The following is a 24777-nucleotide window of genomic DNA, read 5'->3' on the forward strand; positions in this document are numbered from 1 at the left end:
GTTTACAGAAGATTCGTTGTCTGACTATTTAAAAGGACTTTACTGGGGTAAGATGTGGTTTTGTTAAATGGTTGTGTATCACGCTCACTGCACACTACTGTTTTTAGTAGCCTAAATTGTCAGTTGTGTTTTATTGTATGTGTTTTTATTGTATTATTATGTATTATTGTATTGTATTATTGTATGTGTTTTATTGCTGTGCTGTGCATTATAAGCGAAAGCGAATGGGTTTACCACGTCAAGTATAAATCTATATAGCCTAATATAAATATAAATCTAACAGTGCAGCAAATAATGATTGATATAATTAAACTGATCTGGAACTGGTACTGGATGCAACCTCAAAACAAAAGTTACTTTTAAATGTAGGCTGTAATGCCTAATATGTGTAATATTAGTATACTTTTTTTAAATCACCAAAATATATATTGAGTAATATTGGGTGTCAACATGTACCAGACATTTGATTCAGATAAGCATAAAAGTCTGATGGGAATTGAGTGATCTATCCCTTTAAACGATAACACCCTATCTACTTTCTTGTGTCATTATCTGTTATTCTTGAGTATCCTATGTTCACTTTGCTCACACAGATCTTGCATACAGCAACTATGCCTCCTCCTGGGGTGTGTCTAAACATCATGGATCACCGTCACAAGAAAGACGGTCTTGGTAGCCTTGGAAACCCAGAGAAATTTCTCAACCAAGACTTTCAGCAGTTGAAGCGATACTGTGTCACCAGAGGTCTACGATACGTCGATCAGAAATTCCCCCCAGACCACAGCTCCGTTGGTCCTGATGTACTGGCACCCTCGGACTTGGCTAGAGTGGTGTGGCTGAGACCAGCGGTATGTTTAAGCCCTGCACATTTTACATTAACACTCTTCTATTAACACGGTTTGAATTTGAATTTGGTTGGTTTTCCTGGGCAGAAAATGATTGATAATTGATATTAACATGCATTATATAAACATATACTGTATGGCTGACAGCTATTCATTCCCCTCCTTACAGAAAATTGCGAAGAATCCCACTTTCATCATTGATGGCATCTCAAGGTTTGACATTGGTCAAGGAAATGTAGGTGGTTTCGAGTTGTCATTTAAAAGCAACATATCGACTCACCATGCCCTTTGTGTCATTAACAACAGTGTGTTTACATTTGTCATGTACAGTTAGGGAACTGCTGGTTCCTTGCTTCCATTGGGGCACTGACTTTTCAAAAGCACATCCTGGAGAGAGTCGTTCCCGTTGAGCAAACGTTTGACAAAGACTACACTGGACTCTTCCACTTCAGGGTAAAAGAATCCCATCAGCACATGATCTTGACCTCCTTCACAGAAATACACACAACAGCTGTCATGATATGCATTTATGTTGAATAAAAAAAGCATTGAAATCATGTTCAGAGTCATGTGCTGTTTAGTGCTCGAAAGAACCATTCAATCATGGCTTTTGAATTCGACATTGGCTGCTTATTGGCTGCTTATTGGCTGCAGTAGCCAATTATTATCGTTCATATACCGTTTTTGAAAGCCCGGAGGCAATAGTCTCTAAGAACCATTGTCTCCTCTCACCTTTCAGTTCTGGAGGTTCGGAAAGTGGGTGGACGTGTTGATCGACGACAAACTGCCGACGATTGACGGCAGGCTCTTATTTGTTCAATCCAAAAGCCCTGATGAGTTCTGGTCTGCCCTGCTGGAGAAAGCCTACGCCAAGTATACACCACGTGTATCGGTTAACACCGGAACAGCTGGGCTTATTTTACCTGCTAGTAGAGCCGCCTTGGGGGTCTAATAGACCCCCTTTTTTAGAATGTAGATCTGCTACTTTACACACAACGACCACTAGTTGGCCGTCTCGTTTTTTTAGCCTGCCTCCTACACAGAAAAACTGCAAAACAGCTTCATACTAGCTTATCCTGATGTGATTTCGTAAATGGAAGGATACTGGGTGGTAGAACGCACATATCTAGGAAAAGTCATGAAAGGAGGGTCCTGAAATTTGATCGAGTGCAAAGATAGAAGCATTTTTTTTACTCACAGGGGTCACTGTGACCCCATCACGGCACTTCTAGTGTAAATAACAGTTGAGATACCTCCTTAATGACGGGCCCTACTAATCATGTTCTCCTCCTGCAGGGTGTGTGGCTCCTACGCTGACATGAATAAAGGGACTCTTTCCGAGGCCATGGTTGACTTCACGGGCGGGGTCCACATGTGTTTCCAGCTCAAAGACGCCCCTCCAGATATGTGGGACCTCATGCTCAGAGCTGCCAAATCCAACGCTCTGATGGGGTGTAGCACCCCTCAAGGGGTGAGGATCTCCATCTCCCAGAGTTCCCTGCTTAGAGGCGTTCAGCCACTACACAGGGCCCCAAATCCTTCCTAGAGATAAGCACGCATACTAGTAACTCCAATGTTTGTGTCAGTTCATCAGCATTGGATCTCAATTGAATGTTTGTGAAAAGATTCCAAAAAATGCTATCTCAGGAGTTCGCCGATACGTTGTGAACGTTGTGAACACGAAAGCGATGACGTCTGAGTGGCAGTGTTAAGGGTTCGTGTTCAGCCATGTTCTATACCGAAGCTCTTTGGTCCGTTCACTCTCTTAAGCGGCCGTGCCTGTGTCCCCTGTAGGATACGTCTGCCGACACAGCACCTAACGGACTAGTGAGGGGCCACGCCTACGCTGTGACAGGAGTGTTTCAGGTACTGTATGAGACGAACGCCGCTTATCTGTTTAGTGTCGTGCATTATGTGTGGAGGTGGTGTGGTGAACTATGCTGGCATTTAGAAGTGACCTTGTGTGAGAAAAGAGAAAGACTTTGCTTCGATTCATGAATTGATTCATGACCATGAAGCCCTTTAGTAAGGGTGGTGGTGGTGTGTGTGTGTGTGGGGGGGGATGGGGGGACGGGGGACGGGGGGACGGACAACTGTGTTTAGCCTGGAGCTAAAGCCTATCAATGAACTCAGGCCTGAAGTCTTTCTTTATCTCACACAAGGTCACTTCTAATGCCAGCATAGTTATTATGACACCAAATATTATCCAGGGCAGGAATAGGGTTTCGTTTATGATTTGATTCTACCTGAAGTGGAATATGGATATGGATATGGAATGACTCAATTGAAACCCTGTTCCTGCTCTGGATCATTTAGTGTGATAATAGCCGGTGTCGTTATGGTTAACTCCACAGATCCTGAGCCAAGGTGAGCTGGTGCGTCTGGTCCGCCTGTGGAACCCATGGGGCATGGGAGAGTGGAAGGGAGACTGGAGTGATATGTAAGAAAAGTCAACCATTAAACAGGCGTAACCTGTTATGATTTGAACTGCAATTGCAGTTATTAAAAATGTATCACTGAAATCACTTTTCAAAAAATTTCATTCGAGAGAGGACGCTGGCGTTGCTTGTTCGCCGCTTCTCCGCCCGAAATCTAGGTGTAATTGCAGTATACAGAGTAGATTGTCCTGCAAACACAATTATATTTAGATTTAGTAATCTAAAAATTAATTAGACCCTTTCTTTTATTTATTTATTTTGTTTTTGTTTTACTACTCTATCTTTTCAGTTTGTAAAGGGTCTTTGAGTGTCTAGAAAAGCGCTATATAAGTCTAATGTATTATTATTATTAGTAGTAGTATTATTAGTATTATTATATGATCCAGCCGGCAAACTATTTTGGAACAGAAAGTGAAGAACATGAGGAAGTCACACTCAACATGCCTTTATGAAATGTTATTTAGCACCGTAACCTTATATTAATTCACATGGCAGCGTCCCAAGTAATATAATACTATTCTTAAGCTTTTACTGAGTCAATTCTTGTTTATAGTTCATGACTATGAACTTGGGAAAGTGAAGAACACCAAATACATATTCAAATTCAAAATCGCACAGACAATTTGGTTTTCACCACTTAAGATTCTGTTGCACTTACAAGCCGTTTTCCAAGGAGTCGTACTCCATTCAGCCCCCTGGCTGAATCAAACTCTTTTATTTCATAAGGTCCTCCAAGTGGCAAACCGTGAGTCCTGATGACCGGCAAACGTGTGTTTCTGTGCGTGATGACGGGGAATTCTGGTAAACATGTTTGTCCAAAACGATCAACAGACTTGCATCATGTTTATCTTGTTACAACTGACACATCGTGACGTTAGAATTATAAGGTTCTATCTCCATTTTTGTCAAAATTTAGTTTTTTTACATAATCTGATCCATTAGGTGTTTATTAATACCTGTGTGGTGTTTTAAAATGTTTAAATTTTTTAGTTAGTAATTCATAAAATACAAAGGTTCCATCTCACAAAACATAATGGGATGTAAAAACTTTGAGGCTCAATATCTCTGAACTACCCTAGACGGAGATAGAACCTTATCATTCTAAGCTCACGACATTTCAAATATCGAAGCTGTATACAGATATCCTGTCCATGCACTATTGATGGTACAGTGGATGAACTGGAAGGGGGGGGGCTGCTTCTGAAGTTTTTAAAGAGGGTTTCTAGTGCTATCCAGTATCTGATAATAGTCCATGAGGATGCCACAGAGCCGAGAATTTATAGCTGAACTGAATCCAAATCATCACCTTTCACATAATACCTTCATGTCGTAGTGCATGAAAAGTATATGAAAATGAATGATTCATGTGCGAGTTTTATGTATGCATAACATGTATTATTTAAATACTGTAAAATTCACAATATGGTTGTCTTCATAGGATGGCTATGGAAGACTTCTGTAAGACCTTCTCAGATGTGGACATCTGCTGTCTGAGTCCTGACTTTCTGGATGGCAACTCCTCTTGTCATTGGCAGTCCTCCATTCATGATGGCAGATGGGTTTCAGGAACCACTGCTGGTGGATGCCTGAATTACGGTATAATAATAATAATAATAATAATAATAATAATAATAATAATAATAATAATACCAACTTTTATTTGTATAGCACTTTTCCTGCAAACTTTGCAGCTCAAAGTGCTTTAATAATTATAAAAAATGATTATATACTACAATAATTATACTATTTATAATAATAGTTATAATAGGTATATGTGTATTTCTTTATTTTATTTTTTAATTTATTGACCAGGGACAGTACACATTAATAAACCAGTTGGTAAATGAGTCAGTGTTAGCCAACTTTTCAACTGTTGTCCCTGTGGCCAGGTACACATTGTATACAAGCAAGTTTTATCAGAGCAGTATAGCAATAGGCTCTCATTAACTAACTAGGCCTACTAGACGTTATATACAATATTATTTTCAGAAAAAGCATAGAGTTATCGAGTTATATTCCTTCTCAACAGGCTTAAGTTACAAACACCATTTACAGACTTTTATTTTCAATGGAAGAATTATTTGCAGGTCAGGAATTGTAATGAATCATTTCAATCAACTGAGACAGATCTGCTACAGGCAAGAATGTCCTAACGTGATTTTTCGGTGTCTTATCTCTTAGAGAGTTTCTGGACAAACCCTCAGTACCGGGTTGAGATTGAGGGGTTAGAAGGGGAAGTCGCTGAGACCCAAGGCACCAACAACATGCTGGTGTCTTTGATGCAAAAGCCTGAGAAGAGTAATAGACGGATGGTCAAGAATATCCACATCGGCTTCTCCATTTTTAAGGTTAGAATTCAATTTTGTATGACCACAATTGTAGGGGGTGAGGTGACACACATATATATATATATATATATATATATATATATATATAATATACACATATAGTATATACACTCACTGAACACTTTATTAGGAACGTATGTACACCTGTCAACAGTCCAAGCTGGTGGAGGTGGTGTCATGGTGTGGGGAATGTTTTCTTGGGACACTTTGGGCCTGTTAATACCAATCGATCATTGCTTGAATGCCACAGCCTGTTTGAGTGTTGTTGCTGACCATGTGCATCCCTTCATGGCCACAATGTACCCATCTTCTAATGGCTACTTCCAGCATGATGATGCACCATGTCACAAAGCAAAAGTCATCTCAAACTAGTTTCATGAACATGACAATGACTTCAGTGTTCTTCAGTGGCCTTCCCAGTCACCGGATCTGAATCCAATAGAACACCTTTGGGCTTGGAGAGAGACTTTAAGGACCCAGTCACTCAAAGCCCAGGTGCTGCGAATGTGCCAAACGACCTCTGCCACACCCACCTCCAGTACCTGCAAGGATAGCACAAACACACTATTAGCGGTGGGCTATTGACACACTCAAACCAGTAGAAACTTGAGTACCAGCAAGGATAGCACAAACACACAAACACAGGTAACAGGCAGAACATATCTTAAGAATGCTTTAAGCTAATCTAGTACGATGTATTCAGTATCACTTGAAAGTGTGAACATATTTGCATTTGCTAGGGTATTTATTTTGGTCAATGAAGAAAAGCATAGTTAGTTCGGACCAAGTAATTTGATTGGACAAGAGGCATTCCATGAGTGCTGATATACAGTATAACAGCACTGGGACTTTTAACTATATTTATACAACAGTTAGTTCCGACCAAGTAATTTGATTGGACAAGAGGCATTCCATGAGTGCTGATATACAGTATAACAGCACTGGGACTTTTAACTATATGTATCACTCCGCCGCACAGATGTTCTATTAAATGACCGTTAATTAGACTACATGTTTGTATTCAGGTTACTAGGCAACAGTCCTTTGTTTTTTATGATTAAATAAACAAACAAATCATAATCTTATGTCGCTTATCGCTTATTACTGTTAACTAATAAATGGCGCTGTAGAACTGTTGTATAAAAGCAATATCACACTCGAGGTCGTGCTGTTATACTGAATATCAGCACGGCTGTGATTGTCTTCGGTCACAGCCGTGCTGATATTCAGTATAACAGCACTCCCTCTCGTGTGACATTGCTTAATTATCCGACACTATTTGTCCATAAACTGAAACGAAATAGAGTGCTTTCTCAGAGGACTCTGTTACAAGTGTTCAGTGTTATGGTGCCATAAACTGTCATAGGGGTTATTTACACTGGAGCTGTCTGCAAATGTCCTCCAATCACGCCACTACGGTGGGTAAAAGATACCAATGCTGGACTTGCTATCAACCATTCTTAAAACACAAACTACCATTAGATTAGATTAGATTAGATCCGATTCAACTTTATTGTCATTGCAGAGTACAAGTACCAGACAACGAAATTCAGTTTAGCATCTAACCACAAGTGCAAATAGTGATATAAAACACGACAGCTATAGTGATATACAGTATGGCAAGTAAGGTAGTTATACAGTTATGAGCTATGTACAGTTATGAGCTATGTACAGTTAAGGTAGCTATGTACAGTATGGTATGTACAGATGTATAAATAGAGGCTATATTAAAAAGAGATAAGCGCAATGGTAGTATTTGCAAACAGCAGTCCACCCACACTGTCCCTCACAGTTAACCTTGCCCACCCCTGATGTATATAATGTCTTCTCTTGTACAACACCTATAGCAGGGCTGATAAGAGCTCTCTCCCACGTCCATGTAACAGTAACATCTGTGAATGAATATGGGAGCGTTTATGGGGTCAGTCTGAGGGAAGGAGAAGGGGTTTCATTTTTATATACCGTACATGTTTTCACACTTATCTCAACACCAGTGTATAAATCACAGGTGACACACTGGATTGCAAGTGCAGATCACCATGATCATATCTATATGTATATTATACAGTACATTCTAAATGAGCGTCGTTAGTGAATCTTTTAATAAAAATGACATTCCAGAGGGTGCCTTCAATGCAGAATCTGTAGTTTATGATTCACATAGTAATCTAATGATATTATGCTATATAATGATAATTGTAGAACATTCCCAGGGCAATGCAGGCATCCAGTAAGCTTGCCCGCACACCTGCACTGAGCCATTGGAGGCTTGTTTATGGCATAATAAAAGGCTCTAAGTGAGTGAGCCACTGCTTATAACACACACACACAGGCTACGTCAATACTCGCTCATAAAGCTGAAGCCCGTTTAATTGACAGCATGCAAACATTGTAGATCTCTCTGCTGCAACTTCTTCTTCTTCGGCGTATGGGTAGTTGTTTTTCCTCTCCACTCCACCAGGCTCGGGGCCGAGGGGCTACCCTTTTACCACCCCGAGACCTGGTTGAGGGGCTCACCCGGGCTATATTTCTGGACACCCCTCCAGAAGCCACGTCATCGTCTCGTGATCTAATACCGACAGACCATGCATCCCGTTGGGTGGGTGGTACACCGGGCAATCCAGGATAATATGGTCTGCGGTTTGGTCCTCTGCGCCACACTCGCACGACGCATTTGGGGCCAAGCCCCATCTGTGCATTGATGAGCGGAAACGCCCGACGCCGGTCCGGAGACGATTGAGCCTCACCCAGGATAGCCTTGGCAAGTCCATCCCGAGGGGCTCAGCGCCGGCGACTGGGATGTGGTCGCGGAGTTTGGAGGTGTTAGCCTCCCACTCCGCGCGCCACATATAATGCTGCAACTGAGCCACAGTGACTGAACGGCCTTAAAACAGACATATTAGATTACATTGGATTCAACCCAACCCTTAAAGCTGAGTGCCAAGCAGGGAGGCATCAGGTACCATTTTTATAGTCTTTGGTACGACTCGGCCGGGGATCGAACTCACCACCTCCCAATCTCAGGGCAGAGACTCACGAGACTTCTCAAACTTAAGCCTGGATTTTCCTTTAGCGACGTTGATGGAATATCCCCCCAGGTGGCAATGTTTGGAAACAGACTGTAAACATATCCACCGTGCTCAATGGCGCCTCCTGGTGGTGGTTTTAACGAAGTGAATGACCTGGGGGGGGGGGGGGAAACCGCACCAGCAGCATCACGTGGCCTCGCGACATTTAATTGTTGCAGCGGTGGCTCGTCTCTAAACCTGGACCTACTGTCTCTAAACCTGGACCTACTGTCTCTAAACCTGGACCTACTGTCTCTAAACCTGGACCCACTGTCTCTAAACCTGGACCCACTGTCTCTAAACCTGGACCTACTGTCTCTAAACCTGGACCTACTGTCTCTAAACCTGGACCTACTGTCTCTAAACCTGGACCTACTGTCTCTAAACCTGGACCTACTGTCTCTAAACCTGGACCCACTGTCTCTAAACCTGGACCTACTGTCTCTAAACCTGGACCTACTGTCTCTAAACCTGGACCAACTGTCTCTAAACCTGGACCCACTGTCTCTAAACCTGGACCCACTGTCTCTAAACCTGGACCCACTGTCTCTAAACCTGGACCCACTGTCTCTAAACCTGGACCCACTGTCTCTAAACCTGGACCTACTGTCTCTAAACCTGGACCCACTGTCTCTAAACCTGGACCTACTGTCTCTAAACCTGGACCCACTGTCTCTAAACCTGGACCTACTGTCTCTAAACCTGGACCTACTGTCTCTAAACCTGGACCTACTGTCTCTAAACCTGGACCTACTGTCTCTAAACCTGGACCTACTGTCTCTAAACCTGGACCTACTGTCTCTAAACCTGGACCCACTGTCTCTAAACCTGGACCCACTGTCTCTAAACCTGGACCTACTGTCTCTAAACCTGGCTACTGTCTCTAAACCTGGACCTACTCCCTACACTGAGCCACAGGACGTTTGTTTATGGCATACCAAAAGGCCCTAAGTGGGTCAATGCCTATAACACATACTGTATTACAGGCTACATCAATACTTGCTCACTAAGACGAAAACCATTTATTTGGCAGCAATTAACAGCGCTAAGCTATCGTGAAAACATTGTAGATCTCCCTGCTGCAATCCACTGTCACTGAATGGCCCGAAAACAAACATCCATTAGATTGGGTCTGACAAACTTCGTATTTAGATGAAGGGATACTTTTTTTTACGACCTCGTAAACACTTTTATGAATGTGTATCTTGCTCTTACCTGCTCTCACATAATGAAGCTTTGAACTTGAACTTGATAAGCTGCTGTGCTCACAATGAATGTGTGTTTTTTTGTTTTTTTTCCCCCTCTCAGGTGACAGCAGAGGTAAGTCACTTTAGCAGATCGTGAGCTTAGAATGACAAGGTTCTATCTCCGTTTAGGGTCGTTCAGAGATATTGAGCTTCAAAGTTTTTACATTCCATTATGTTCTGTGAGATGGAACCTTTGTATTTTATTAATTACTAACTCAAAAATGTAAACATTTAAAAAATAACACCACACAGGCATTAATAAACACCTAATGGATCAGATTCTGTAAAAAAAAAAATTTTTTTTGACAAAAATGGAGATAGAACCTTATAATTATAACGTCACGAGATTCCATTGAATACACTTGAAAGAACTAACAAAACCCAGTGCGTTATAGTAACAGTGTTGATCTGATCTCAGTACAAGAAGAGAGGAAAGTTTCCGGCTTCCTTCTTCAAAACCAACCGGGCTGTGGCCCACGTCAACAACTACCTGGACGCCCGTGAAGTGATGGGGTTCTTCAAGCTCGGTCCTGGTGAATACCTGATCGTGCCATCCACCTTCCAACCAGACCATGCTGCCTCCTTCATCTTGTCCATCCTCTCCAAGGTGGAGACCCATACTCAGTGAGCACAGCTTCTTTACCCAATCAATGCAGTCATATTTGATTGATATATTCTTATTGATATAAGAAATTGAATTTGATCATGAATGTCTTGATAATACATTATATACATAATTAATATTAACATATACCATATTAATTATGGATATCATGTATTATCAAGACATTAATTATCATATACGTATATATATATATAGGCCTATATTTTTTTTTTTAATAACGATAATTATACAACAGTTAGTTCCGACCAAGTAATTTGATTTGACAAGAGGCATTCCATGAGTGCTGATATACAGTATAACAGCACTGGGACTTTTAACTATATGTATCACTCCAAATCTCCCTCTCGTGTGATATTGCTTAATTATATATAATATATCTGATGTCTTGATAATGGATGCCTTGATAATATTGAAATGGGAATGACAAGACAATCTTTTTTTTTCCCCCCAAGTGAAAATTCTGGTGACCATGATGACATAGAAGAAGTCACAAAGGTATTTAAGGCACAAAAAAAAAAGCTTAGTCAGTCTGAAATGGACATCATTAATTGACACTCATAGTAATGCCCCTTTTAAAATAACCCTTTTTCATTGTATTTATTGGTGTTTATAGTTTCATATTACTATAGTAATTTCAGTCCAAAGCTTAATTCCCCAAAGTATTTTTGGTATATTTATGTCTTTCACTTGTTTTGCTTTGTCTCCTGAATGAATTTAAGTTGATTTGCAACTTTATTTCCTACAGTTTTAAATATGTAATATATTCATATTTTTCAGCCCAAACCCACAGACAACGGAGGGAACGAAGACAGGAGAAAAACCCTGTTCCGGCAGTACTCTGATTCAGCAAGTTTACATTTGACAAGATAGATAGATTGTAGCACTGGTGGACTCAAGGGGGGGGCAGGGGGGGCGACCACCCCTCCTGGTGCCCCCACGGTTGAAAAACGTCTCGCTTAAGTGCCCTTTTGAGTGGCAAAAATGAGAGGATGTGCCCTATTGGTGCCCCTCCAATGGTCTAAATTTGACCATGTGCCCCCACAGTTGAAAAACGTTGCACTAAAGTGCCCTTTTGAGTGGCAAAATTAGAGGATGTGCCCTATTGGCTGCCCTTCCAATGGTCTAAACTTGACCATGTGCACTGATGGGGTCCCATGTTGTGCAGTAGGTGCCCTTTTTTTCTTTTCGCCCCTGCCCTTCAAACAGCCTGAGTCCGCCACTGGATTGTAGTGACAAATATAATTAACAGTCAAGCTCAAACTTTTAACAAACAAGTATGAGAGGATCACTAAGTTTCGCTATTGTTTAATCTTCTACTTTTATAATCAAATCAAATCAAATAATCTATTAATAACACACTTTCTTCTTTTTTCACCTAAAAGTACGAGGAGGTGAATGCTGAGCAGCTCCAGGAGATTCTGAATGAACACATCCTCCAAGGTAGGCAACATCTGGAACACAGATCATGCAGTGAGCCAAATGCACGATTCATAGTTTTGATATGATAATTAGACATATTATTATGGAGGAACATTTCCATTTATCAAAATAAACCACAAAATAAAATGAAGAGGATGTGGATACACTGTATGTTGATAAGACATATGTTGATGAGTAAGAATGATTCTAGTGTGTTGGATGTTGGTGGGGATGAGTAAGAATGATTCTAGTGTGTTGGATGTTGGTGGGGATGAGTAAGAATGATTCTAGTGTGTTGGATGTTGGTGGGGATGAGTAAGAATGAGTCTAGTGTGTTGGATGTTGGTGGGGATGAGTAAGAATGATTCTAGTGTGTTGGATGTTGGTGGGGATGAGTAAGAATGATTCTAGTGTGTTGGATGTTGGTGGGGATGAATAAGAATGATTCTAAGGGCCCTATTATGCACTTCATAAGTCTTAAGCAATAAGACGAGGCGGTAGATCTAAACTTAAGACGTGCGGCGTGGTCAAGGCCACTTTGCTATTATGCGTGCGGTAGTGGGCGCCTAAGACCCGGCGCTAAGCCCAGAAATTTGTCATGGGTGTGTTTTGGGCGTCTTCTCAATCAACCCAATCAGCGTGCCAGGTGCCATTCCCTTTAAGAACCGGCTGCGTTAAGTCATAAGCGCTATGCTATTATGCAGTTCATAGGCGCTAGACTTCATGCACGTTTTGAAACACGAGCGCGCCTCCGCGGTTTGCGCATGCGCGCTGACCCACTTCTTAAGTCGGTCGGCGCGCATGCGCAAACCGCGGAGGCGCGCTCGTGTTTCAAAACGTGCATGAAGTCTAGCGCCTAAGAACTTTTCAAACCACTTCTTAGCGCTAGGCGCAAAGTCAGATCGCATAATAGCAGGGGCGCCTAGCGCACTTCATTAACATATGAACACTCCCACAATGAGTAATATATGCACGGGAGTCTTACGTCTTATGTGTGGGCGCCTAGCGACACCTGCATAATAGCAGTAGCGCGTATGAAGCGCATAATAAGGGTGGCGGTAGGTCTTAACCTGGCGGTGCGTCTTAATTAAGACTTAAGACGGCAAGTTAAGAAGTGCATAATAGGGCCCTAAATGTTTTACATGTTTACATGTTTACTCAGGCAACACAAAGACTGGAGGCTTTAGCTTGGAGTCCTGCCGAAGCATGGTTGCCTTGATGGATGTATCTTTTTCTCATACACTACACTACGAGATATGGTTGGCAATCTTATCCTGTTGATCTGATTCCACTATCCTATGCCTACCTGTAGATTAGATTAGATTAGATTAGATCAACTTGACCTTAACGTACAGTATGGTGTATACAGATGTATATGTTAATAGAGGCAATATCAAAGGATGTATGTACAAATGTGCAAAAATATGGTATGCGCAATGGTAGTATTTGCAAACAGCAGTACACCCACACTGTCCCTCACAGTTAACCTTGCCCACCCCTGATGTATATAATGTCTTCTCTTGTACAACACCTATAGCAGGGCTGATAAGAGCTCTCTCCCACGTCCATGTAACAGTAACATCTGTGAATGAATATGGGAGCGTTTATGGGGTCAGTCTGAGGGAAAGAGAAGGTTGTTATTTTTTTTTATTACAAAAACAGGATGGCCAGGTTAAGAATGTGTTAAATAGTACCTAAAAGAGTGTGATGAGACAGAGTGATGTCCAAGAGTAAATTGTCCAATATCCACAGCAGACCACCTCATCTGTGAAATGTGACAGGGTCTGCTTAAAACATCCTCAAGTAGGACATGGTCAATCAGATTATGAAAGTGCAGATTGTACGTTTTCAAATGATGTGTTATACATTGCAAACTGAAAATAGTTATCAAACGATATGCTTATTTGAATGTTGGTACGCTTCAAATCAAATAGCGGAGAAACACACGCAAAACAGCTACTAATCTAACTTCTAACTGCATGTTTAGCGCCACACAACACACTGATAGAACATCAAAATGCTAAAAACACACTACACATAATCACGCAGTCTTTGCTGTTGAACACATCCTGAAACGTACGTTTGTTTACAAGCCATGTATCACTTACCCAGTAGCCTATGGCAGACGAGACAGACGAGACAGTGAATCGAATTCACAAATTATAAATATTTAGTGATCCTAAAACTGTTGTTTGTTATAGCAATTTGTTTCTGACAACTCTCGTAATGTGCAAAAAAAAACAGAAAATAAAATAATAATAATTGCTCATATGCTCAACTTGATAATTGCCTAAAATTGGGGGACTGATGTCTAAACATATTTTTTAATGATGCTCTACTTTAAACTCATTATAATTGTTTATTGCGTTTCATTTCAAATACATGGATTGTAGAGCCAAAAGAAGAACACATGCTGCACTGTCCTATTACTTACGTAGGGCATTGTACATGAACCATACTGTATACAGTAGCTGTGGTTACATGAACATACCACACTGCCCCAGATGTCCTAGAGCACAGTACGGTATGCAAAGACATTAGAACATGACATGCTGCTCTGTACAGACAACCTTAACCATTCCTTCTCAAGGAATCAATCACTGGAAAACTGAACGGATCTGAATTTGTTCGTCTGTGGAGAAAGGTTACCATGTATAAGGTAAATAATCTGGCAAGCCTGGGACAAAGCACATTTCAGGTAGAAATACACTGTCTGGTTGTAGCTGGCCACTATGATCAAATAGTAAAAGTGGGTCCCCAATATAGAATCTCATTGGTAACAGGAGCACTACACCTCCACACCCACGAGCATACACTTAGGAATGTAGATACATGTTGCATTCATCTCCATTATCTTCATTAGATTAGATTAGATTAGATTCAACTTTATTGTCAATTGCAGAGTACCAGACAATGAAAGGTTTAGCATCTAACCAGAAGTGCAAATAGTGATTTACAACATGATAGTGATAAGTGCACAGTAGTTAGAGGTATATACAGGAGATGGATAGCAGTGAACTATGTACAGTTAAGGTAGCTATGTACAGTATGGTGTATATACAGATGCATTAATTAGAGGCTTTATCAAAAGAGGTATGTAGAAACTACCCAAAGGTAGTATTGCAATAGCAGTAGCGCAAAGGGTAATTGCAGGTGGGATAGACTGTTACCAAAGCAGTTTTTTAACTCCTCTAGCTACGTTACTGTAACTAGTAGCCTGAAGTAGTTAGTAGTCCATTTAGGTGCTTCCCTGCTAGCAACAAGCAAGCAAGGCCAGAAGGTCAGAGCCCTTCATCATTTAGGAGCTCAATTCAGTCTACTGAAATAAACATTGCCCTCCACTTGCAGTACACACCAATGAGCGCATCTGATGCCATTTAGAAAATGCATTTTATCCTGTATTTATGCCCACTGAAGATGCGTTGTCAGACACACAGCCTTGCTCTTCATCATCGACGGGCTAAAGAATGCCATTTTGTGTCAATGTCTAATTTCTATAGGCCTACAAATGCAATTGCATTAAAACAAATGAATAGATGCAATGATTTACTGTCAAGGTGCCCGCTGGTGATACAATGCATGCAACCATACATCCATTTACATTTGAGCCAGGTGAATGGTTTGAACTACTCTTCTGGAATGTACTGTTAAACAATAACTTACTGCTTTTATGTTGTTGTTTTTTAAAGTACTGTACAGTACACCTTACATGTTCTTCTGCTGTTCTATCTACCAGGAGATCTTCTTCCGCAAAGATGTCTCCCGCACTGGAACTTTGTCATTGCATGAACTGAGGAATGCGATCATGACTTCAGGTAACTTTGACTATTAGTCAACACCTGAGAATGGATTCGAGTGCACTTAACCACAGCATGTCATTATCTGGAGCAATCGCAATGACTTAGGACAGGAAAACTGTAATACACCAGAGTTTGCATCAATTCAAAGTTCACTCATAGGAATCAACTTTAGACAACTAATCAGAATCAACTTTAGACAACTTATGTAATCAGAGTCAACTGTAGACAACTTATATAACCAGAATCAACTGTAGACAACTTATATACGGTAATCAGGATTTATTTGTGGTGATAAGACTGAGAATGACTTGCGAGTTGTTGTACAATTCAGCCTTGTGAGTCTTGTAGTGTTGCATAGCACTCGTAAAAACATATCAGTGATGGAAAGAGACTTTGGGGTGTGGTCATTGGAGTATTGTAGGACTCAAGGGCGTAGGGGTCTGCTAGACATTAGGGGTGGGGGGGGGGGGCATTCTGCTTGATCTATCCCATGAGCGTTTCAAAACAGGAGACGGATCAGTGCAGACGCACTGAGGTACACAAAACCTCATGAATCCCCACTGCTGCCTAGTTAACTATAACACTACTTTACATTGTAAGCAGGCTCACAAAACGAGCTGTGTTAGTTGACTAGCGATGTGTCATTGATTTTCAACAACGCGGAAATGTATTCACTTTTTTCGATGGACCAAAGCTTTAGAACGTGTCACATATTTGCATGACAATGCACAATTACAGCTCTCTTACACTTGTGGACCTGTGAACTCACTTCATTGACTGGTATTGATTGGTAAAGATAAACTAAAGATCAAATGTGAAATAACGGCGGGCCTGTGTCAGGTAAGAGAGTGAGTGACGGCATGCTGAACCTGCTGGCCGTCCGCTACGGCAGCTCCTCGGGGGACATGACCCTGCAGAGCTTCATCAGCCTCGTCCTGCGCATGGACTGCATGGCCAGTAAGTCCACCTCGGAATTGGGCACTGCTTTTATTTGTCAGTTGCTATTTTCAATTCATTCACTCTTTTTATTTGACAACTGAGCTTAGAAGGTTCTATCTCCGTTTAGGGTAGTTCAGAGATTCAAAGTTTTTACATTCCATTATGTTTTGTGAGATGGAACCTTTGTATTTTATTAATTACTACCCGGTAACTTAAAAATGTCAACATTTAAAAAATAACACCACACAGGCATTAATAAACACCTAATGGATCAGATGATGTAAAAAACTAAATTTTGACAAAAATGGAGATAGAACCTTATAATTCTAACGTCACGAACTGCAAGTAACAAAACTGAACGCTCTTCCCAACAGAAATATTTAAACAGCTCTCGGACAGTGCGACCATGTCTCTGCAAGAGGATGAGGTAATAATTCAATATTTTGGGTTTTCTAACCAGTTATGCACTTTTACGTTTGTTTGGATCTTTGTGTGTAGGCAATGCATTGAGCATAAACCAGGAAATAAGCAATTTAGCCACAGCTTTCCATTCACACCAACAGACAGACACAGCAAGACAGCTAAGTGACTTGCAACCAAGGACACTGTGCGTTAGCGACAGTAAATCTGTCTCAATCAGGTCTGATGGTTTTAAATGTTAGTGCCAATGCATCAGTACATACTTAGTTTGTAGATTGTTCAATATTACAACAAATGGTGTACGTGGTTTTTGCTGTTTATCGTTGTTTTTGGGAGGGGGCAACCTGACATTGAAAATGCCATGTTCTCTTAATATGTCTGTGAATAAACTGGAAAAAGTGGACATGGCTAACATTTCTAATGTAAAAAAAAAAAGTTAAATGTGAATTGGTTTCCATTGAGCCTCTTGGGTGTAGTTGGTGTAGCAGTGGCCTCGTTTTGGCGCCCCCCCATCACCTATCCAGTGTTTCTAGATCGGGGGTGGGTCCCTCCGGTCCTCAGGGACCTACACTATACAGTCTGTCGGCTGGTTTTCTCTTCTGTCTGGTTACACACAGAAGGGGAAGGGCCTGCACTCTTTCCCACAGGTCGATTTACCCAATTCGGATATTTTGGTACTCTTACCAGTGGCGGCTGGTGATACAATTTTTGGGTGGGGCACAGGTTATGGGGGCATGCTCCACGGGGAAGAATATCAACTTTAAAATCTGGATTTACAGTCGATTTTAGCATGAGAATATATATATATATAACTTAATTATTTTTATATATAACTTATTAAAGGGCAAACTGCAAACCCAAAACACAACAAAAGTATAATGCACAACAACTGACAAATCAACTGGAATAGTCTTTGTTAGCAGAGTAGACCTAATGTTAACAGAATGGACTTAAACCCTTTGTCTATCTGTGCAGCGGTAAGGTGAATAATTCTAGCAGTACTGTCCAGACAGTTGTCTTGTTTAACCATTCAACTAGGCATTATTTATTCAATGGAGAAAGACATGGAACACAATGCAATTGTGATAATAAATGTGTTCTTTGTTACTTCTTTAATTAAATTAAAGTGTACCTTTCTATCATCATACAATATTTCCTTGAACATGTAAACTCTATAATCATACAGTTGTCTTTCTATTAGTTGTCTCTGTCATACTGAACTGTTTGTTATCATCCTGAACTATCTCTGTTGCTCACCTCACCTCAGTTCTGTCTCTATTGCTCTCCTCTCCTGTTGTCTGTCTCTCTGTTGCTCTCCTCTCCTGTTGTCTGTCCGAATATCGGTTGTTAAGTCGCGACGTGTTTCCGGGTCCAAAGTTGGCTGAGGCGCTGTCTTCGAAATGCCGCAATAATAATAATAATAAATTATATTTATATAGCGCTTTTCCGAGGCTCAAATACCCTGACAATATGGGGAAAACGGGAAAGTGCTGTGTCCCTTGTTGTATGAATAGATCCGAGTCTAAAAAACGATTAAACTGTCATTCTACCGCTGTAGTACACTGGTATTCTGGTGCGGAGAATTTCTGGTTTGGAGCCGGAAATTGCAAAACGTCACGTTTGACGTCAGACTTAACAACCGGATATTCAGGGCTCTCAAGTCTCACGCATTTTTTTATTTTTACTACCCCTAGTGGTAGTGGCCCTAGGCTGCAGCCTAGGTAAGCCTATAATCTGCGCATGCTCGGGGCATGCTTTTCTGCGCCCCGGCCGGGAAATAGGAGACAGCCAATTGGAGCCCTGCTACAGCTCACGTGTAAGCCAAAAGTATTTGGACTTGGATAGACTGCCATTCGGCCGGCGCCCCGACTCCTCCCCTATGTATTTTCACAGTGAATTTTACACACACACAGATAAAATGTTTATTGTATTGGAGGATTTTTAATGAATGCTGATAGGCGCCGACAGAATATCAGCCGCATTTTATGAATAAACAATGTTTATTTTTAAAAATCTTTTACAAGAAGTGGGGCTGCGTTGGAAGGTGGGGGCGGCGCCCTAGCGCCCTCTATTGGCCAGCCGCCACTGACTCTTACTTATCTTCCTCAAGTGCAAACTGAGCTCTTTGGGTGGGACTCCCTTATGCACACTGAATGTATTTCATTCAACCGCTGAAAACTCACTGGATGGTTGACAGATTTCCCACTCGCAACCGACAGGTTTACTAAACCTACTCTAGGTTCTCTTTCAGTCGACATCTCACATCTCACTGTTGAACCCTATTCACTGAAACTGTCCCGCCCCAGCCCAGCCCAGCCTCCAAAGGCTACTGCAATGCATTGCCATTTCATTCTTTTCACTCTTCACTCACTTATTCGCAAGCACATAGACATTCCGATAGAACCTACCTAGCTTAACTGTTACCTACCTAGTAGGGATATAACAATGCATCGTGATGCAGTAAATTATCGATACGATTCAAATCGGTGAGATGAAAGATTAATTGCGATATCTGTTTCGGACAATGCAAGGAATACGGACATTGTAGTGAGAGAGGCCGGGCTAGAACCACATAATATAATGCTACCTAGCTTAACTGTTACCTAGCTACCTAGCTTAACTGTTACCTAGCTACCTAGTTTAACTGTTACCTAGCTACCTAGCTTAACTGTTACCTAGCTAACTAGCTTAACTGTTACCTAGCTAACTAGCTTAACTGTTACCTAGCTACCAAGCTTAACTGTTAGTTCCCCCAGGGGTGTTAGGTTCTTCTCAATTGATATTGAATATTGAACACAAGGAGATTGATCAAATTAGCTTGAAGCCTTTTATTAATAAAGTGACATGAGATCAGTCTAGACTAGAATTTGCAAAATCCAGAGCCCTCCTTTTTCTGAGCACAGCCTCTATATATACAAAGTCGACTCCCTTATGAGGTCACTAATCTTGGCAAACCAATGTGGTGACAGGAAACAGACGTTAGAAAGTGCGACACAGAGTTATTGCAACTGTCCACCGGCAGGGGTGCAGATGTGCACCACAATATGATTGAAAGTAAAGAGTTTAGATGAATACAATCGTACACTTAGTTATTCACACGTCTCCACTCAGATCTTTAATTATCTCCAACACTTCCCTACAGGAATCCTGCTCATTCAAGCTTCACTGTTACCCAGGAAGGTCCTCTCTAGTTTGGTTTGCCAACAAGAGATTGAATTAGTGACTTGTCGAGCTACTTTCTCTCATGTCCTTCAAGTGCAATTTTGTTGTTAGCTGGTGGGTCAGGTTCAGTTGTGTGCATAACCATTGACCATGCATACTGCTGTCTAACAGCATAACCATTGACCATGCATACTGCTGTCTAACAGCATTACTAAATGTTCTCTCTCTCTTTCAGTGGATGAGTCTCTCAATGTATACATAAATCACCAAGCGTCACAGAGAAGGACGGACAGAGGAATACTGCTGGTGGTGTGACGCTAGGAATAGTGTCAAGATGTGCTGGACAAATCATACATTCATGTCATATTTGGTGTCATTTGTATTTGCTGTAATGTGAATAAATCTCATTCACTTAAAAACAAGAAGAGAGAGAAGATATATTTCAGGGTATATGTGTCAGGGTCTGGTAAAAAAGGCCTCAAGTAGGGCAAGGTTTTTGTTTTGTTTTTGACAGATTATGAAAGGCGGATTGTAAGCTTTCAAATGACGTGTCATACATTGAAAATCTGAAAAAGGTGGAAGATATGTGTATTTGAATGTTGGTACACCTCATGTCAACTAACAGAGAAAATTACCCTCAAAGTTGTCCCACTTTCCCAGATAGGTCATGTGTGGGAACAATAGCAGGTTAACTCCACCCCCAACCACTCCCCCAGGACAACCACTCCTCCATTACACTACCTGTCATTATGTACCTGTCATCTGTTAGTCGGGTTGTCAGTTAACCCTCAGGAAACAAACCCTGCAGGGCTGACATGTTTAAATTGCTAAATAATAATAATAATAATAATAATTCAAGATTCATGATTCTTTACTTATTTATGCCATGTGTGCCAAATGTTTATTACATCCCATTATACAAGTACAAGAGAGTCAAATTCTTATGGCTTCAGATCCAGTCGACATTGTGGCAGCAAGAGAAAACAAAATGGCAATATTTATAAAAGGAAACGATAGAGCAAGATACAACTGAGCAATACAATAACAGAATAGTCAAAAATAATAATGTTGTGTCTGTATGTATGGAGACAGGAGAGCTGACCCTCGTAACCCTAGCAACAGTATTGAGGAAGTTCTTTTTTGTCCGTTGTTCCCTCCACTGGCGTGGTACTGCACCATGCTCCTTGTAGGATTGGGCAATTGATTGGAGAAGGTTTTTGCTGATCCTGAACAAAAACAAACATTTAGTTCAGCTCTCTAACTCACAAAGCCGCTATCTAGCTTACTCACAAAACAACAATTTGGCTAGCCTAGTAAACAAATCACACTCTAAACTTACCCTAGTACAAAGCATACGGTGTGTCGGCAGACGACAGTGCCATGAATCGCGTATCAAAGAAACGTTAGTTTCGTAGAAACTTTCTTTGCGGATGGAGTCATTTCAGAATCATGCATAGATAGTCAGTATAGTTCCCAAAACAAGCATGTCTCTGTTGCCCTCCTCCTCCTCCTCCTCCTCGTCAGAACTGTGGTGGTGGCAGGCGCAAAACGGGAATTACGCCCCCCCACACCACTGGAATACGCGCCCAAACCCATTCGCAAACAAGCTAACAGATATTATAATAGTATTTAATGATCCTAAAACTGTTGTTATATTGAATGGGCTTGTCAACACTTCAACTTTCGTAATGTGCAAATAAATAAGCTTTTTGCTCATTTGTGCGACTTGAGAATTGTCGACATGCGGCCCTTTTTACCAGAACGTGCCACATATGGTACAGGGTATTAGAATGTGACAAAGCAGCCTACTTCACTGGTTCTGAGCAATTCTCTTTTTAATGGGCACACCCACTGGACACTCTCCCTGCAGTGTGTGTGGCCTTTGCATTTGGGAGTGGACAAGTGGGCATTTTGTGGAAAAGGAAGGAGAATTGGCTCTTCTTCTCAATTAAATTAAAATGTTTAATTGGGGTGACTGTTTAGACAAGAACAATATTGTGAGAGATTTACCAGACCTAAGACACAGTAGTCTTAATATAAAACACAAGTAATAATAATAATAATAACAATAATAATAACTTTAATTTCTATAGCGCCTTTCAAACAACCCAAGGACGCTTTAAGTAAGGGCATATACTGTATAATCTAGTCTCTGCATTCTTCTGTCATGTGTTGCCTTGTGTTGTATTATGTCAGACGTATTGGTTTATAAACCCTTCATAAACACTGTATAAACATTTTCCCCAGTTTGTTTCTCCATTCCAGTCCTGTCCTCGGTCCTCAATGTTTATTCAACATTGAAACATAATTGACTTTTATTTTTGTGCTCTTTAAAAACAGGCTATAAGTTTGAAGTGTCAAAGTGGATCAAAGTTGCTAATAGTGAATAAAGTCGATTGGAGGTTGAGCTGATGTTGAGACTGTAATAACGTTTGAGTAACGGTTGTGTTGTGTGGGAGGTTGTGTAATGGTTGAGTAACGGTTGTGTTGTGTGGGAGGTTGTGTAATGGTTGAGTAACGGTTGTGTTGTGTGGGAGGTTGTGTAATGGTTGAGTAATGGTTGTGTTGTGTGGGAGGTTGTGTAATGGTTGAGTAATGGTTGTGTTGTGTGGGAGGTTGTGTAATGGTTGAGTAATGGTTGTGTTGTGTGGGAGGTTGTGTAATGGTTGAGTAACGGTTGTGTTGTGTGGGAGGTTGTGTAATGGTTGAGTAACAGTTGTGTTGTGTGGGAGGTTGTGTAACGGTTGAGTAACGGTTGTGTTGTGTGGGAGGTTGTGTAACGGTTGAGTAACGGTTGTGTTGTGTGGGAGGTTGTGTAATGGTTGTGTTGTGTGGGAGGTTGTGTAATGGTTGAGTAACGGTTGTGTTGTGTGGGAGGTTGTGTAATGGTTGAGTAACGGTTGTGTTGTGTGGGAGGTTGTGTAATGGTTGAGTAACGGTTGTGTTGTGTGGGAGGTTGTGTAATGGTTGAGTAACGGTTGTGTTGTGTGGGAGGTTGTGTAATGGTTGAGTAACGGTTGTGTTGTGTGGGAGGTTGTGTAATGGTTGAGTAACGGTTGTGTTGTGTGGGAGGTTGTGTAATGGTTGAGTAACGGTTGTGTTGTGTGGGAGGTTGTGTAATGGTTGAGTAATGGTTGTGTTGTGTGGGAGGTTGTGTAATGGTTGAGTAACGGTTGTGTTGTGTGGGAGGTTGTGTAATGGTTGAGTAATGGTTGTGTTGTGTGGGAGGTTGTGTAATGGTTGAGTAATGGTTGTGTTGTGTGGGAGGTTGTGTAATGGTTGAGTAATGGTTGTGTTGTGTGGGAGGTTGTGTAATGGTTGAGTAACGGTTGTGTTGTGTGGGAGGTTGTGTAATGGTTGAGTAATGGTTGTGTTGTGTGGGAGGTTGTGTAATGGTTGAGTAACGGTTGTGTTGTGTGGGAGGTTGTGTAATGGTTGAGTAACGGTTGTGTTGTGTGGGAGGTTGTGTAATGGTTGAGTAATGGTTGTGTTGTGTGGGAGGTTGTGTAATGGTTGAGTAATGGTTGTGTTGTGTGGGAGGTTGTGTAATGGTTGAGTAACGGTTGTGTTGTGTGGGAGGTTGTGTAATGGTTGAGTAATGGTTGTGTTGTGTGGGATCTGCCATGACGATCCATTGCTGTACAGCTGTGCTCAGAATACATTATTTAGAATTAATTCTTCCTTCTTCTAGCATTATGACTGCCAATGACCCCAGGCCTGAGCAGATATTACTTTTCTTGTGATGACTGATGCATTGGTGATTCACTTACTTAGACAAATGTATTTGTTGTAAGTCGCTTTGGATAAAGGCGTCTGCTGAATGCCAAAAATGTAAATGTAAATGTACTGTACAGTGTCTCTACTTCAACCCACTTTTACTTCATGTCTTTGTAGAAGGCCACCTTGTATTACAACACATCTACACTATGAGAGAGAGAATGAGAGAGAGAATGAGAGGAAGCGAACATGGATCCTCTCTCTTTGAGATGTCATACCTCTGACTGGATAGCTAGCTATAGAAATAACAAGGAGGACCATGTTATGGCTAGGGTTTGTTTTTTTATTAAGGCAAGGGAGCTGTCCCTTCCCAGAGCGTCCCACATTGGGCCTGGAGTCACTGCTCCAAGTTTCGTCATCTGAGGATGAGGATGCCCAATCCTGCCTCCACATCCAATTGAAATGATCATTGAGCCTGGTTACCTCATCAGGTGGGGTGTTGGGAACGCCCAGACATTTCTCAATTAGGTCCTTGATGGCATAGGTACATAATTCAGCATGGTTATAGTGGTTTCTTTAGGAGCACAAAATCATCCTCAAGAATGAGGAAAGTTTGTTTTCTCAACCGATTTTATTCAAGTTAACATTTTTGTCGGTCATGGTTAATTTCCAAAACGTTAAAGCTATTTTCTTCACAACCGGCAGTTGAAAGGGGTTCTTCCCCCTGATGTAGTCTACCATTTGGTTTT

At 41.3% G+C, this 24777-nt stretch overlaps 1 protein-coding gene across 1 annotated transcript; it reads left to right on the top strand.

Annotated features, from left to right (window-relative positions):
- Positions 1–611: 611 nt before the first annotated feature.
- LOC308149713 (calpain-2 catalytic subunit-like) lies at positions 612–23158 on the top strand (the record flags this gene model as incomplete). Its single annotated transcript, XM_080522611.1, has 16 exons — positions 612–848; positions 1015–1080; positions 1176–1298; positions 1585–1718; positions 2142–2316; positions 2640–2711; positions 3200–3285; positions 4010–4084; positions 4722–4879; positions 5465–5631; positions 10008–10019; positions 10365–10553; positions 11954–12011; positions 16631–16747; positions 17104–17156; positions 23150–23158. 16 exons carry the CDS (start codon positions 612–614, stop codon positions 23156–23158), a joined length of 1731 nt encoding a protein of 576 aa, XP_080378737.1.
- Positions 23159–24777: the final 1619 nt, after the last annotated feature.

The sequence above is a fragment of the Nansenia antarctica genome, assembly GCF_963989245.1.
Source record: "Nansenia antarctica genome assembly, chromosome: 2".
NCBI lineage: Eukaryota > Metazoa > Chordata > Actinopteri > Argentiniformes > Microstomatidae > Nansenia > Nansenia antarctica.